Below are 17,466 nucleotides of genomic sequence, written 5' to 3'. Positions count from 1 at the left end.
GAAAAGGTAAAGAGGCGTTCTAAGTTTACATGTAGAAAAATGCTCTTCTGTAATTCAGAAAAATGAGGTCTTTGATTGTTGCCAAGCCCAGGTCTTCCTTCTAAGTTGATCCAGGATTTTTTCCCTGGCAGCGAAACAGTTCTTTTTTCTAAGAAATGCATTGGGTGGTAGGTTTTTCTAAGAACCTCTTACATCTTTGCTGGGTGTGGATTGAGCCCCTGCAGGAGGAATTCTGCTGTGTCCATTTTCCTCGGGAAGGGAGTCAGGTAGAGCTGGGCGCCTCCGGGGACTCCAGCCCGGGTGTGGTGATGTTTCCTCACGGGCAGAGTTATGACATTTTCCTGGGCACAGTGCTCCCCACCTCCGGCCAGGCCACACTGTCCAAAGATGAGGACATCTGTAGGGGGAGAGCTGGATTTGTGCTGGTCCCCATTGGAGTCATTCCTTCCAGGCCTGAAGGCTGTGGGCTGAAGGAACCGGCAGTTAAGGGTGGTTAGAGAAACTGGAAAACAGATGGGAGATGAGGATGCAAAACTGAAGACATTCAGACCTGGCAAGGGCCTTTGGAAACCATCTGATGCAGGCCTCTCATTTCATAGATGAGGAAACTGAGGCTCAGAGAGAAGGGACTACTCGAGATCATATGCTGCGTTGGTGGCAGAATCTGCCTCCCAGGCCGGGCCCTGTCCACCATTCCATGCAGTGTCTGAGAGGCCATGGTGTGGAAGTCCAGAGGGCAGAGTTAGGCCCAGCCAGGCAGGTGGGAGCTACAGGAGGACATGCCTTAGCTTACTGGGAGAAAGAAGACTTAGAATTGCCCAGCAGTGGCCAGGGTTGTCCTGGGGGCGTTGAGCTCCTGGGCAGTGTAGATGTGCAAGCAGAAACCAGATAGACTTTGGCGTGGAGGGATGTGGCAGAGGAAACTCCTTCTCCAAATGGTGAGCAGTCTTTCTGCGTAGAGTCTGTGGCTTGGTGAACTCCCAGCAGGCAGCAAAGGAGGCACTGGGGACCTCCTCTCTCCCAAGGGGTGAGTGCAGGGAAATCCAGGGGAGAAGGGGCCCTGCTGGGGTCCCAAGGGCAGCCACCCCCCCTTTACCTACACACTTAGCCTGCTGGCTCCATCAGGGTTGGAACACCTGGACTCCCTGAGCCCTGCCCCCAGTGGGAGCAAGAGGAATCAGTGAGTCCCCGTTTAAGCTGACTGAAGTGTTCTGTAGTCTTCACAACGGCAAGTGGAAATGGGATGTGGGGAAGGGACACCTTTTGCTTTCCCAGGCAGCCGGTGTAGGAAAGGGGTAGAGGATAGGAGGGAGGCACCAGGGTTCTAGGCCTGGCTTGTTCACAGCTCCCCACTGACCTCAGACCTGCTCTCTTGGGTCATTTCCAGACCTGACTGTGATTCTGGCACAGGCGGTGACCGTCGCAGCTGCAGCCCAGGAAGCCTTCCTTGGGTTTCATGGGTGCAGTTCTCCGTGTGGCCGCCAGGGGCCGCTGCTGTGCACGTTCCTGGAGTGTCCTCAGCCACCCTGTCTGGCTTCTCTGCAACCCTCTTTGACCTAGAGCCAGAGGAATGCTCCTTAGTCCCTTGGGGCTTTAAATGCTAACAAGCACAGAGCACTGGGCTCAGGTCCCAGATAATCATCTGTGAGATGGAGCTTTGCAAAGCCAGATAACAGTTCCCTGAGGAGGCAAGGCTCCAGAGCCCAGGCTAGCCCAGGCTAGCCCCAGGCACTGCCTCAGGACCCCACAGATGGAAGGGTTGAACCAGCCCATTACATAGAAGGAGAGACTGAGACCTGCCTGGGGAGGAGGGATGTCAGCTGTCCTGGAGAGGAGGAGGGGGAAGGGTTCCAGTTCTTCACCTCCTCTGGCCAGGTCACTGTCATCTCTGTGGAAGGAAAACCTGAACCCTGCCCTGTTTGTTTCTTCAGCACTAGGATTCTGCCCTGGTTTCCATGGGAACTGGCTTTGGACCCCTGGGAGGAAAGTTGCACCATGTGGTGACTGTTCATATTTTCCTCTGCCCAGTCCACCTCTAAAGCCGTCTGATTCCCTTCCCTGTGCCCTCGGGAGGGGCTGCACCAAAGTTGTGCTCAGGAGCCCAAACCAAAGACTTGAGGAGAGTGAGGCCCAGTGGCATCTCTCTATTTCCTTTCCTCAGGCCACAATGCCAAGCCCTGATGTGGGTATTTGAAGGAGGGAGTCATGACTATGGCTCTGTGTATAGGGTGGGAGAGGAGCTCCAGTGTCTTGGGGTGCAGCTGAGTGAGCTTAGAAAGATTTGGCTGTGAGAAGATAGGGGAGGATGTTACCAATAGAAGGAACAGCCTGAGCAAAGACAGGGACAGGAAAAGGGGGAGAATGAGGCGGTGAAGCAAAAGGTGTCTTGAGTGGAATTTCAACTTGATCCTGAGGGTGCTGGGGAGCCATTGAAGGCTCTGGAGCTTGTGAGTAGCATGAGTGGATGACTGCTAACTGAGACACCTAGATCATGATCTTCTTGAGAGCCTACATTCTAGGTTCAGCTCCATATCCTCAGCTGCACACAAGGTGTGAGGTGGTGCTTTATGAATGTTATCAAATTCATGAACTGGAAAAGTGGGTTGAAGAACCTCCACCGGAAATGAAGCTATCCCTATGCATTAATGAAGTGAGAGATTAAGACTGAGGTCAGATGTCCTATGAGATAAGTAGTTATCTGTGGCGAAGTGTGGCCACCTCCCACAAAGGGCCCCGAGGTTCCTGAGGCCAGAGAATTCTGCAGTCAGTCCCCCATTAGCACTTCCCCCCTCCAGTCTTGCCCCTCAAGGATGGTGAGATGTCTTCCCACCAGCTGTGATCTCCACGCCTAACTTCCCACCCAGCACAGAGCCATCCTAGGACAAGTCTATGGACCAAGTTGCTGGGCCTGTTTGTCTTGGCTCCCTGGCTTCTCTCCCCTCCCTGGTGGCTGCCTGAGCAGGTGGCCTTCCTGCTGGAGGCCAAGGAGAAATGAGCCAGCAGGCCCAGGCGCAGCCCTGAGCATGGGTCACTCAAGGCCAGGGGTCGCTCCCTGCCACGCCACGCTGTGGGACCATGGGTGTGGAGGGAGTGGTGGTTGCTGAGAGCGTGGCTGGGCCGACTTGGACTTCCTCTAGATTGTGGCTTGGCTCCCCCTGTGGCCGACCCAGTGGAAGCAAGGCCTGTTGCCTGATGCCTGCACTCCGGTCCTCTCTCATGGCTGAGGTCTGGGCAGCAGGGGGCGGGTAGGATTAAGTAATGATCTCTTTGCAGACTTTGCTTTTTGCTAAGCTTATACCTTTGAATCAAACAGAAGACCAATTTCTACCATTTGTTGAGCACTTGCACTTTTCCTCCATCATCTCATTTGGTCCCCATGTGTGAGATGGGTGGGATGTCTCCTCGTCAGCAGTAAGTTATCTGCCCAAAAGATGCCCACTTCGTAATTGGCAAAGGCTGGATCTGAATCCAACACCAAGGTAGTTCTCCTCTGCAGGCTGCCTTTTTTGCCCACTGTCCAGCTGGCCAACCAGTGGTCTGTGCCTGGCAGGGCTGAGGCAGCTTAGGGGTCGTGGGAGGGACACCAGTTCCGGGTCATCTGTCATTCCAAGTCACCCCTAAGGCAGAATCACACCTCCCCTCTGTCTATCCTTGCTTCACTGCTCCATATACTGCTTTCTGGCTGTGTCTCCTGGTCCTGGAACTCTCTCCTTGACCACCCATTTCCCTGTCTATAAGATAAGGAGATTGGATAGATTGGTGATTTTTTTTTTTTTTTTCCCCAAACCAGAATCCTCCTGGAACTAAGAATTCCCAGAACGGCCACATGGAAGCCTGGGCTTTACTGGCCATGGCAGCACTGAGCTGGTTTAAGCAGGCTTCTGGGTGGGAACCTCTCATCCCCTGTCCTTGGGTACCCTGAACCCCCAGCTGTCCCTTGAACCCTCAGGACACCACTTAGAAACAAACCACTGGATGAGAGGCCTTGGTCATTCACTCCCCGTGGAACCACACATTCTACAAACCTGGAGTATCCCACCAGAGAGGGACTTCTCCTGTTCTCAGTAGGAGAGAGAGAGGGGCTAGAGGAAAAGCTTTCACTGGATTAAGTGGAGAAGAAAGCGAAGCTATCAGCAGGGTACTCATGGTTTTGTTTTGTTTTTATCTTTAAACTGTGGAGGGGAGGAAAGAAATCTCAGTGGGTTGCTTGCTTTTCTTTCTATTTCTTTTCTTTTCACTTTTTCTTCTTTCTATAGAGATGGGCTGTATTTGAGTGAGGAGAAACAGGAAGAAAAGGTTTTATACTTTCCCAAAGGGGATGTAGGGTGTTAACGTCTTTAAAAATATGTAGATGTCTTTATTTTTCACATCATGTACTTGGGGTAAAATTCAAAAAGTAGAAAAGAGTATCCAGTGAAAAGAAAGTCTCCTGTTGTCTCCCAGCCACCAGCACCCTTCCTTGCAGACAATCTCTGGTCCAGTTTCTGGTGTATCTTTCTAGATGTATTTAATATATATTTTAAAATATATTTTATATATTTATGTATTAATATATGTATTTCCAACTGATAGCAATTCTATTCTGCACCTTGTTTTTCTTATATGTTTGTTTCTAGTTAATACATCTTGTTGCATATTAAAACCTAAGGGACCATACCTTTTTAAAGGCTGCATTGTATTTTGTTGTATGGGTATATCAAAAGTTACTTTTTAAAATTTTTTTTTTAGAAATTTATATATTTATTTATTTTTTTGTGGCTGCGTTGGGGCTTCGTTGCTGCGCGCGGGCTTTCTCCAGTTGAGGCGAGCGGGGGCTACTCTTCGTTGCGGTGCGCGGGCTTCTCATTGTGGTGGCTTCTCTCGTTGTGGAACACAGGCTCTAGGTGCACGGGCTTCAGTAGTTGTGGCTCGCGGGCTTCAGTAGTTGTGGCTCACAGGCTCTAGAGCGCAGGCTCAGTAGTTGTGGTGCCCAGACTTAGTTGCTCCATGGCACGTGGGATCTTTCTGGACCAGGGCTCGAACCCGTGTCCCTTGCATTGGCAGGTGGATCCTTAACCATGTGCCACCAGGGAAGTCCCAAAAGTTATTATTTATTTAACCATTCCCCAAGAATTCCAAGACAGAATGGTTTAGATACATTTAGATACATTTTAAACAATACTGCAATGGATATTCTTGTAAGTGCTTTATATGTCACGTTTGTAACTGTATCTGTTCTAAAAATTCATAGACGTATAACTTCTGGGTCAAAGAGTACATATGCACTTTTACTTTTGATAAATATCATCAAAGTGCCCCTCCCACAGTTGTTGTGCCAGTTTACAGTCCCACCAGCGGTGCATGCGATGGCCTGTTTCCTCAAACCCTTGCTAAACAGAATATTATCCAACATTCTGAACTTTGCCAATCTGATAGGGAAAATGGTATCTTCATAATCTTACCTTGTATCTCTCCTGCTCTGAATGAGGTTGAGTATCTTTTCATATGTTTAAGAGCCTTTTTTTTTTTCTTTTACTGTGGAAAGAATTTCCTGTTATTTGCCCATTTTTCTGTTGAATTTTTGGCCTCCTGCGTATTCTTTTGTGTATTAGCGTAATTCATCTGTTGTCTGTGATATATGTAGCAAATATTTTTGTCCAGGTTGGGATTTTATTTGACACTGTGGGGATTTATTTTTGCTAGGCAGAACTTTAAAAATTTATGTGTTGTTAAATTTAATGAAATTTATAAATCTTTTTATTTTTGCCTTCTGGGGTTTGTCATACTTTAGTTTCTGTTTTATTGCAAGTTGAAAACTGGACAGAAAAAGCATTGGATTGAGAATCAGATCTGCTTTTAGCCGCCAAATCCCTTCCCTCCTTTAACCTCAGTTTTGCCTTCTTTCTGTAAACTGAAGGGGTTGGACTTCATTCATTTATTTGTTCATCTTTTCATGCATTCATTCATCAGCACTGAGCTGGATACTGGGAACACAGAGATAAATGGTGTGGTCCACGTTCTCGTGGTACAATGGGGAGAGAGACAAGTGACCCAACAGGGACCTGCAGTGTGCTGGGAGTGGAAGTGGAAGACCTCAGTGTATATTGAGGGGTCATCTGATGCGGGCCTGGAAGGAGATGTAGGTCAGGAGGTGAAACAAGGGATTTCATGGGAGGGAGTCTTGGAGAATGAGGAGTTAGTTATTCTGGTAAAAATAACTGGTGGGGTGAGGTGGGGTGGTGGCAGAGGGAAGAGCATTTGACAAGGAGGGGAGGGGACCTGTGATGGCCTGGGGCACTGGAGGGAGGGCGTCGGGAGTGCTGGGGAGTCAGAGTGCGGCTGCGTCTAGACCACAAAGGCCTCTCCAGGCAGGCGCCCAGGCTGCCGTGGACCCTGAGGGCACAGATGGCCAGAGAAGCCTCCTCAACATGATCAGATTTGCCCTTTGTTGAGGATGGGACAATCGTTTCATTTGAGTGTTGTGAAATATTTTCCATGGCATTTTTTATAAAGAATACTACAAGGAATACTTTTGAATATCACCTAGTTTAAGAAATAAAGGGCTTCCCTGGTGGCGCAGTGGTTGAGAGTCCGCCTGCCGATGCAGGGGACACGGGTTCGTGCCCCGGTCCGGGAGGATCCCACATGCCACGGAGCGGCCGGGCCCGTGAGCCATGGCCGCTGAGCCTGCGCGTCTGGAGCCTGTGCTCCGCAACGGGAGAGGCCACAGCAGTGAGAGGCCCGCGTACCACAAAAAAAAAAAAGAAAAAGAAAGAAAGAAACATCATCACTGTAGTTGAAAAGCCCCATGGACCCCTCCCCAAATCTCATCTCTCTACCTCCCCTAAATGTTGGCAAGAACATGCTTCTGGTGGACATGTAAAATGACACAGTTGTATCTTAATGATAATTAAGATAATAATTGCATCCAAAAAGAAATGATAATAATGGGATATAATGTAGGTGTTAGCTAATGCTGGGGAAGTAATCATACTGCAATACATAATATAAGTGTATCATATCAACACTTTGTTCACCTTAAACTTACACAATATTACATGTCAGTTATATCTCAATTTTTAAAAAATGGCACAGTTGCTTAAGAGAACAATTTAACCACACTCAGTGAAGTTGCAGATGCATATACCCATATCATCCAATATCTACCCTAAGTGGTGGAATTACCTGCACAGGTAAGCACAAGGAGATGTGTATAAGAAAGTCCATAGTAGTAGTGGTTGTAATAGTGATGGTAACCTCACTTTCCATCAGCAGAAATGTGAACTAATCCATAGTGACTTATGTATACCTAGAGTACTGCTGTGAAAATATGAGACCTAGAACCACATGTCTCAACAGGGATAAATCTCAAAAATACAGCGTTGAGTGGGAAAAAAAAGTTCCAGAATACATGCAGCATGTCAACATTTATATGAGGTTAGTAGATAGGCACAGCAGTGCTGCATTCTGTTGGAGACATATAGTCATGTAGTAAACACACAAAGGCATGCATGGGGGTAATAAACACCAGACCCCCAGAGTGGCTGCCTCTGGGGCATAGGCAGGGAGAATAGGATCAGAGAGTCCATGAGAGCTTCAGCTGAGTTGATATTTTCTTTCCTAAGTGGAGTGGTGGGCCCATGCCTGTTCCTCATGTTATTCTGGTTCTAAAAATGTTAATAATTTATTTAGCCCAGAATATCCCCAAATTATCATCTCAACGTGAAATCAATCTAAACATATTAAACAAAATGAATGTCTTACATTCCTTTTTTCAAGCATTCCTTTTTCAAAATACAGTTTGCATCTGTTGTCCCGCCTGCAGAGCTCCTGCCCACCTCCTTCTGGGACCTGCCTTCCTTTCTCATCACCGCAGGTGCGCGGAGGTGCACATCACTGCAAGCCAGCCTGCAGCCTTCTCCCAGGGGACGGTGGCTGGGTGGACCAAGGCTCATGAACCTGGGGTCCTTTCCAGGCCACCACAATGGAGGCCTATTATTTCTCCCCCCAAGGGGTAGTGGTTAAGAGCATACCTCATTAGTGGGATGGTCTCCTGAGGGGCTTACCTTGGGCAAATTTCTTACCGTCTCTAAGTTTTCTCTGGGGTAGAATGGGGATAATAGTACCTACCCTCATGGAGTTGTTGTGAGGAGTAAATGAGCTAGCTAATGTATATGAAGAGATTAGAGCCTGGTAAGAGTGAGAGCCCGGGGAATGTGGGTGATGCTGACCATGATGACGACAGTGACAAAGGGTGATGACGATGATACGTATTTCAGTTGTCCTAAGGTCTGAGAACACTTGGTTTTGTCCCTGCTTTTTTCCCCACACCCTGAGTCACTTAAACAGTAGACCTCATTCAAAATAAAACAAAACAAAATAAACCTATACACTTTCAAAAAAAATTAATTAATTAATTTATTTGGCTGCGTCAGGTCTTCGTTGCTGTGCATGGGCTTTTCTCTAGTTGCGGCGAGTGTCGTTGTGGTGTGTGGGCTTCTCATTGTGGTGGCTTCTCTTGTCTCGGAGCACGGGCTCTAGGCAAGCGGGCTCAGTAGTTGTGGCTCGCGGGGTTAGTTGCTCCGCGGCATGTGGGATCTTCCCGAGCCAGGGTTCGAACCTGTGTCCCCTGCATTGGCAGGTGGATTCTTAACCACTGTGCCACCAGGGAAGTCCCAAACCTATCCTCTTTTAAAGAAAGAAATGGGGAAAAAATCCTTAAGTTGATGGGGGAACACTGTAGGGATATTCTCTAGGAATATTTTAAAATGTTTTCCAAACTGCTAATCATGACTTGTTCATGGGTAACGATATCAATTCAGTAGGTTGTTTCCAGCATGTTTTTAATAAAACAAAAGAGAAAAAGAATTGTTAAACAGAAAGGAAAATATCATAGTGCCTGGTAAGTATTAAAAGTAAATAATGTTTTATGAAACATCTGTTTCGCTGTTACGGATATATATTTGTCTAAACGTGCATATTGGGTGGCCATGTAAATGCATTTCTTATTGTCGGTCGTTGTCAAAAAAGTTTGAAAAACAATAATTAAGACACAACCGTGGGGTTCCTGAAGGATCCCATTTCATTCCTGAGTTTATTTCTTCCTCATTTCCAAGTGTAGTCGAATATATATGTGAAGCATGGCCTCCTCTCTCCCTCCCTGCAGAGTTGGCTTCCCAAGGCCACCTGGACCTCACGGAGCTCATCGGCGTCCCGCTGCCCTCGTCCGTGTCCTTTGTCACTGGCTATGGTGGCTTCCCGGCCTACAGTTTCGGGCCTGGTGCCAACGTCGGCCGCCCGGCCAGGACCCTCATCCCACCCACCTTCTTCAGGGACTTTGCCATCAGCGTGATGGCGAAGCCCAGCAGTGCCCGAGGGGGCGTGCTCTTTGCTCTCACAGATGCCTTCCAGAAGGTCATCTACCTGGGCCTGCGGCTCTCAGGAGTGGAGGACGGCAGCCAGCGGGTCATCCTCTACTATACGGAGCCCGGCTCCAAGGTGTCCCACGAGGCTGCCGCCTTCCCGGTGCCCGTGATGACCCATAGGTGGAACCGCTTTGCCATGGTTGTCCAGGGCGAGGAAGTGACCCTCCTTGTGAACTGCGAGGAACACAGCCACGTCCCCTTCCCGAGGTCCTCCCGGGCCTTGGCCTTCGAGCCCGGCGCGGGAATCTTCGTCGGCAACGCAGGAGCCACGGGGCTGGAGAGATTCACTGTGAGTCCGAGTCCTGCAGATCAGGGGGGCCGCTGGACACCGTGCAACAAACACAAGCAACTATTCTTATTATCTTATTCTTATGTCCTCAAAGAGGCATGTATGCTGGTGGGAAGAAAGTTAGGCCCAGAACACAAAACCTAGATTCCAGCGCTGAGTTTTCAGTGTAGCTTGATGATTTTAGACAGTATCTGGATTCTCTGATCTGCTCTGTGTTTTCTTATCTATAAGTAGGGATAAGAAAACCTAGGCCATAGGGTTGTGGAGTCACGTAAGCTAGCCTGTGTGAAAGCACTTTGTATGTTTTAAGGCATTATAGAAAGGGTAAGGTTTGTTATATCCTTCAGTGATTTTATCTTTGGAAAAGGGTGGCAGTTGCATGTAATTTCTACAAAGGTGGAATAGCTGGGATGCCAGAGTGTGAGGTAGTTTCTCTCTCTCCTTTTGGATGTGACTTGAAAAAAATACCGGAAAACTGATTTTGCTGTCAAAATGTTTTTTTTGTTTTTTGCGGTACGCGGGCCTCTCACTGTTGTGGCCTCTCCCGTTGAAGAGCACAGGCTCAGCGGCCATGGCTCACGGGCCCAGCCGCTCCGTGGCATGTGGGATCTTCCCGGACCGGGGCACGAACCCATGTCCCCTGCATTGGCAGGCGGACTCTCAACCACTGCGCCACCAGGGAAGCCCAAAATGTTTTTTCTGAATAAGCCATTCTAAAGCAGATCCCTAAGTTACTGTAGTTATTCATTTAGTCAGCACTATTCTTACTGATACCTTCCCAACTGATTCAGGACAGGCCTGTGGCCTGGGGTTTGGGTTTATCTGTAGTACAGTGGAAGATGGATTTTAAGAAGTTAAAATCCGATGAATAATTTTGAAACGCTCGCTTGGGAATAGTCATGGAGAACGGGCTGTCAGGTGTGGAGAGGGGAGGCGGAGTGGAAGCAGGGAGGTTGGTGGACACCTACTCTGGGGACAGGTCCTTCCAGCTGGGAAGCATTGAGCCATGGGGGAGAGATACTTTCTGGTGGGGGAGGCGTGCATTTTAGGGCTCGTTGTTGACAAGCTGGGGACCTGGGGACCAGTTAGGAGGCTGCTGTTAGTCTGCGCTTTGAACACCATGCTCTCCAAGGACCTCTCTAGTTAGTGGGGCTCATATTACATTGGCCCAAGGAGAGTCCCCCTGAATGAGAACAGGCCTGGAGGTGGCTTGGTTTCCTTGTCACGGCTATGGGCGGCACTTCTCACACCTGTCCTTTCACGGCTTCTTCTCTGTTACAAAAAAGTCATGTTTCCCGTGGCTGCTTGTGCTGTAGACGTGGCCTCTGACCCCTCTGCTTTTCCCTAGGGGTCTATACAGCAGCTCATCATCCACCGTGACCCCAGGACTCCCGAGGAGCTGTGTGAAGCTGAAGAATCCTCGGTGAGCCCCTACCTGCCCCCCGGCAGCCAGAGAAGCTGGCGCCCAGGCAATTTTTCATTCCCAACGTCATGGAGTCTCTGAAATCTCTCATCTTGGCAAGAACTGCGTCAAGTCCTGTTTTGGGCTTTTTGGCTTTATTATTATTTTTAAGAACTTCAGCCATGTCTTTGGTGTGTGTGGGGGAGGAGTTGCGTTTCTTCTAAGGTGTTAGGTTCTTCCGTGGCCGTGCCAGTCAATGGCGTGGTTTCCAGACTTCCTGACAAGAAAGGGTGTCAGGATTCTAAAATCAAAGTAAAAACTCTAAGACATTCTGGGTGTAAATTCTTATAAAAACAAAACTAAATTTAGCTTTTATGCTTGGCAAATGAATCAGTTCCTCAGCTGGGGGGCAGTGGTGGTGGGCAGGGGACAAAAGATGGGTCCTTTCCCCCCTCCTTCCCTCCCTCCCTCCCGCCAGAATTGACTGAGCACCTGCAAGGTGACAGACCTGGGGAGATGCTGGAGATAAAGGGATAAACTGGGAACTGTCTCTGTCCTCCAGATGCTCACACATGCCCAAATTGGCAGTGACAGACCTGAGTGTGCGTGGCCCTCAGACCCCAATTCTAGAGGTCAGGTCGGGACAAGAATGTGGGGGAGGAGCAGTGGGAAGCCAGTCGGGCAGGAGCTGATGCCTGACCCGTGACAGGCAAGTGTCATCCAGATGAGGAAGAAGAGGTGTTCCCAGCAGAAGCCATGGCGACGATGCAGGAAAGGCAGAGATGGGCAGAGCGTGGCGTATTCCTAGAGCTTCTGCCCCTCTTTGGGTGGTGTCAACCCCAAAGCGAAAATAAGCTGATTTTATTCATTTTGTAAAAACTGCTGCCAGTGTAGTTGGAAAGCCCCTCCAAGGTGGAACTTGGATCTGTGAGAATGTTTGCTCTCCTTGAGGCTGTGATCCCAGCCTGGTGTTCCCGTGACGCTGAAAGAAGGGAAGCTTTGTGTGTATTTATTCCTTCATCTCCGTGTTGCTATTGAACAAACAGAAACAACCCAAGGGTCCACAAATAAGTTACAAAATCATGGCATACGGGTGTCTTGGCTGCCATTAGGGGGCTAACCGTGAAGACTAGGTAGCAAAGGGAGGATGTATTTCAAATGTAACGACTCCCAGTGAGGAATTCTGGCGACAGTCGTGCAAAGAGGGAGTGCCTTTTGATCGAGATTGAAGGGCACCTGGACAAAATGCAGGTAGGTATGTTAGACTACACTGATTGTAGTTTTTTGTTTGAGCAATAAAACATGGAAGGAAACAAAAAGAATAGCCAAGATGTATGCTGTCTTCTCCATCCCACTCCCTCTGTCTCCATCCATCTCCATCTCTCTCTTTCTCTTTTACACAAGCACCGTTCCTCCACAGGAGTTCATTTCTGTGACTCCACAGTTGTAAACTGCCCCCCTCTGCCCAGCATGATTTGTCTCCACACAGGCGTCAGGAGAGACCAGCGGGCTTCAGGAGACAGACAGAGTAGCTGAGATCTTGGAAGCCGTCACCTACACTCAAGCCCCGGTGAGTACTGGGTGCTGTGCCATGTCCTCTTAGTCGGCTTTTGGGGGGCTGGGCGATATCAGAGAGTACCCAGAGTCCCGGTCTGACGTCTCTGTTCTCAGAACTGTGACTTCATTAGACAGTTCACCTGGGGAGGTCAGGAAAACACTGGCCAATGGGCATTTTGCAAAATCCCAACTGCAGGGGAACACCATTACCTGGGTGCCATCCTGTGCTGTGGCCATGAGAGGGCTGTCCAAAGGTGAACTTTGTGCTCTATCACCTCCCAGCTGTGTGAGCTTAGGTGACTTACTCAGCCTCTCTGAGCCTCAGCCCCTCTCCCATAAAACAATAATCAGCGTGCTATCTCGTGAGGTCCTTGTGAGGTTAGATGAGGCCATGCAGGGGCAGGTCTCGGCCCAGTGCCTGGCACAAGGGAGGTGGCCCTGAACGGTGGCTGTTGTCACATTTGCTCAGGGCTCTGGCTGTGAGAAGGAAGTTGGGACCCCCACTCCTATGAGATGCAGAGTCCTCCCAGGAGCTCGTTTCTGGCCCCATGGGAAAGGAAGCCATCCTCCCAGTGGTGTGGGCCTCCTCCCTCCTGGGAATGTGCCCCGTGGCCAAGACAAGGAAGTGGTTTTGAAAGCACTGAATCAGACTGTGGAGACACCAAGGAGCCTGTTGTAATGAAAACAGCCGGCACTGTCTGAGTCACTGAGCACAGAAGCCCCAGCCATCTCCTCGACTGGGCTGGCTCAGTCTACAGACTCATCTCTGATAGAAGAAAGCAGGGAGCTAGAAATAAGATGGGGGCTCTAAATTATAGACCTCCAGTGACAGAGGGGTGGGTGGTGCAGAACAGGACCAGAGTCTGTTAGTGTGGGAGGGACTTAAAGGTCACCTCTTTTTGTTCAGATGTGTACAGAAAACTGCCCTTTGTGCAAATGAACAAACTGAGGCCCAGAGAGGGAAGGAGACTGGCCCTAGGGTGTGTGGCCGAGCTGAGGCTAGAGCACAGGGCCCCTCATGCCCCATCAAGGGTTCAGGCCGTGACCCTGTGCTGCTGGCCTGGGCGGTGTTGCAGGGGTGCATCTTCAGGACCACAGCCGGTTTGGGGGTAGCTGAGGTGGAGAAAGTCAAGGGTCCAAGGTGCCTGCCTAGGTGGTGACTGGTGGGTGGCTTCTCTGGGCAGTGTTGCAATCCTGTGTGTGCCCATCAGCCCTTGGCCACCCCACTGGCATGTCCAGGGCATAGGGCAGCAGGGCACAGAGCCGTGGTCCCCTGGGCTTTCTAGCCTGACGCTGCCCCCCGCCCCCCAGGGTACCAGTTCACAGCTAGGAGTGAGGCTGACTTGAGCAGAGAAGCTAATAACCCGAGGTGGCCTTGAGGGACGGACAGGAAAGGGGAGTGGGGCTTAGGAGCATGGGATGTCATGGAGGCGGGTGCTGGTCAGGGAGGGCTGTGACCTTCTTTGCAGGGTGGTGTTTTCCATTCATTCCCCAGAGGAGGCACTGAGGTACACGCAAGTGAAGTACTTTGCCCCGGGGCTGCCCAGCCTGGAGGTGGCAGAGCCAGGTCTCCAGCCTGGGCCCAGGCCGCTATCAGTCATGTCACCCCCAGCTAGGGACTTCTCCCTTTCACCCTCTCCTGGAAGGCTCCCCTCCCTGGCCACCCGCCTCGCCCCGCCCCCTCCAGGGCGGGGGAATTACCGTCCTCGGCTCAGATGTTCCCCTCCCCTCTCTGTCTGGCTTCTCTCTTGGAATGAATCTCACTTCCCTGTCCTCAGCCTTTCCAGCCCTGCTGCCCTCCAGGACACAAGCCATGACTAGCAAACTGAATCATGGACTGCCTGAGCACTCAGGGCCTTAAAAAGCCAGGCCCTCCTGGCCTCCTTCCCCATTTAGGGTAGGAGTCCCTGCTCCCCAATTCTTCCCCCTGCTAAGTCAGCATCTGCTGACACACCTTTCCATTTCTGGAAAGTTCTATCTTTGCCGAGTTAGAATTAATACCTTATGGTTCTCAGCCCTGGCTGTGCATCAAAGCCCTGAGCGTGTGTGTGTGTTTATGTGTCCATATGTGTCTGTGTGTGTATGTATGTGTGCTTGTATGTGTTGTGCGTATATGTGCGTGTAGGGGTGTGTGTGCTGGGGGAGGGTCTTAAAAAAAGCCTCTTGCCTGGGCTGCATACCTGGACATTCAGATTCAGTAGGTCTGGAGTAAGATCTGATGGTCCGTACTTACACAAAGCTCTGCAGGTGATTCTGCGCCACAGCCAGGACCTCTCTTCCGCCCACACCCAAATGCTCACAGATTCCCAACACACCACACCCTTTCACTCCTCGTCTGTGCCTTGGCTCCTGCAGGTTCTGTTTGCCCGGAGGGCCCTTGCCCACCCCTGTCTCTGCCTGGCCAATTCCCACTCCTTCAGGATCCAGTCCATAGCCCATCATTGGAGGCCACGGCCACGCTGCCCTCCTCACGCGTGACTCTCACTCCGGCAATCCCAAGTGTCACATTCATCACAGTTAGTTGGGTCTGGGTCTGCATCTCCCCTGTAGTCCAGCAGTTTAAGGACAGATGCCCTTCTTATTTACTCACTTCTGTATACTGGGGATCAGCCAAGACATGGCACACAGTAGGGCCTCAGGAAATATGTGTTGAATGTGGGCCAGCAAATTACCACATTTTTTTTTTTGCGGTACGCGGGCCTCTCACTGTTGTGGCCTCTCCCGTTGCGGAGCACAGGCTCTGGACGCGCAGGCTCAGCGGCCATGGCTTACGGGCCCAGCCGCTCCGCGGCATGGGCTCTTCCCGGACCGGGGCACGAACCCGTGTCCCCTGCATCGGCAAGTGGACTCTCAACCCCTGCGCCACCAGGGAAGCCCAAATTACCACATTTTAATTAAAAACTCTTAAGGCTTGACATTCCCGTTTTGTCACGGGCCACACTGGTTCTCCATCCACACTAACGCCTGAAAACCAGCAGCAACCTGTTGGCAACAGGACACCTGACCCTGACTGCCGAGGGTCAGCTCACCAGCTCTGCCCTGAACCCAGGCTTCATGGCTGCCTTGTTGGGATTTTGCCAGAAGAGGTTTTTAGCTGAGAGGCTGGAGTTGGTGATTTCATATAACTCAAACTTTGCCACCTTGAGTTACTGAGCTCAGCCCATCCTTACCTGACTGTCCTGTGTTTCCCGTACGCTCACCTGCCCTACCTGCCTCATCTCAAATCCCAAGACCTTTATAAAGCCACTTGGCTTCCAGCCACCAGCAGTCTTGCTCCAGGCTAGGGAACCATGGTAAAGTGGCTTCCCCCAACCCTTGGCCGGGAGAGGAGAGGAACCTGCCTGGGGCAGGCGTCCTTACCGCCTTGCTAGATCACCATGGAACTGGGGAGTGGGGAATGGGGAGTTCTAACTTGGTCTTCTTCCCAGCCTCTCCTTGGTTGGGGGGTGGTGACTGCTGGCTGCTCCCACTGTACCCCCTGGTTCCTGCCTCACTGGGCTTCTTTAGTGCACCCTCCTGGTCTCCTGGCCTAAACTTCAACACCCCAAATCCATGCTCTCATGGACACCAGGGTGAACTCCCTAAAGTACACACCTGCCCACATCTCCCCCATCCTGATACCCAAAGGGATACAGTTTGTTGCCTCTGGTTTAAGGCCAGACTTCTCACCTAAGAACCAGCCCCCTCCCTCTCTCTGCCTCCCCAGGCTTTATCCCCCTGCTTCCATCCTCGAACCCTGGCCAAGCACAGGTTGTCAGGCCCTGGCAGTGCTGTGTCCTTTCTCACCTCAGTGCCTCCTTCCATCCCTGTTCTCTGAAACTGTTCATTCTTCAAGGCTCAACTTCTAGAAGCCTTCCATCTCTGCCCTCACCCTGGAGATTTTAAGGTACAGTAGACTGTATCTTTTTTTTAGTACACAAGTATTCCGTATTCATTATGGAAAAAACTACAAGTACAGTTGAGCAAAATGATAATCACCTTTAATATTAACACCCAGAGAAATCACAGCTAGGGATGTTGATGATAGCTACCATTTATGGGCTCATACTATGGGCCTGGCCCTGTGCCAAGCACCTCCATGCATTTTAAAACTTTTAAGTAGTTATTATTGGCCCCATTTTACAGAGGAGGAAGCTGAGGCTCAGTGAGGTTATATGAGTTGCTCAATATAATATAGCTAATAAGTGGAGAGCTGGGATTTGACTCGAGTTTGGTCATAAGAACTGAACCATTAAATCCTAAGTTATGGGGCGCATAAGAATCTTTGTTCTGATGGACCAGAGAGTCATCATTTATATACTATGTTCTGACATTAAGGAAATAACCTTCTGTTATTAGTCAGGATAGGTAAGTGATAGGTGTAGTAAGAAATTTACCCTGAAGTCTTAGTGTCTTGGTTGTTTCTTGTTCATACCACAGGTCCCACACTGGTCGGTAGGATCCTTCCATTCACCCTAGCCCCTTGAGCTCAGAAAGTGATGAGACTATCGAGCTGCTCCCCGATCCTGGGTCTGGGGATGACCTTTGCTGCCCTTTATCAGGATTTCTGCCTAGCTCTCTGAACTGCTCTGTTTCCAACTGTTGGGGTTTTTGGTTTGTATGCTTTTTCCTAGTTGGTTAAGGTGGTGAAGACATTGACTGGCTTTGGAAAAGTTACACAGAAGCTGAAGTTTCCTAGAAAGGAAACCATACCCATCTTTTTTTTCATAGGTACACAGGACCAGTGTACCTCTGGGATTGGATTTATACAGCTTTTATTGAGCACAGCCCCCTCCCTCCCTCCCTCCCTCCCTCCCCCTCCTCGCCCCCTCCCT

At 50.1% G+C, this 17,466-nt stretch overlaps 1 protein-coding gene across 1 annotated transcript in view; it reads left to right on the top strand.

Annotated features, from left to right (window-relative positions):
- COL15A1 (collagen type XV alpha 1 chain) overlaps positions 1–17,466 on the top strand; it is a 103,718-nt gene that overhangs the window by 24,494 nt on the left and 61,758 nt on the right. Inside the window, exons 3-5 of the mRNA XM_007461650.1 lie at positions 9,146–9,693; positions 11,042–11,116; positions 12,585–12,665. Of these exons, the coding sequence (XP_007461712.1) occupies positions 9,146–9,693; positions 11,042–11,116; positions 12,585–12,665 (704 nt within the window). The remainder of the gene's footprint in view (positions 1–9,145; positions 9,694–11,041; positions 11,117–12,584; positions 12,666–17,466) is intronic.

The sequence above is a fragment of the Lipotes vexillifer genome, unplaced genomic scaffold (assembly GCF_000442215.2).
Source record: "Lipotes vexillifer unplaced genomic scaffold, Lipotes_vexillifer_v1.1 scaffold809, whole genome shotgun sequence".
Classification (NCBI taxonomy): Eukaryota; Metazoa; Chordata; class Mammalia; order Artiodactyla; family Lipotidae; genus Lipotes; species Lipotes vexillifer.
The sequence above is the reverse complement of the archived record's forward strand: the minus strand, read 5'-3'. Positions and strand labels throughout refer to the sequence as shown.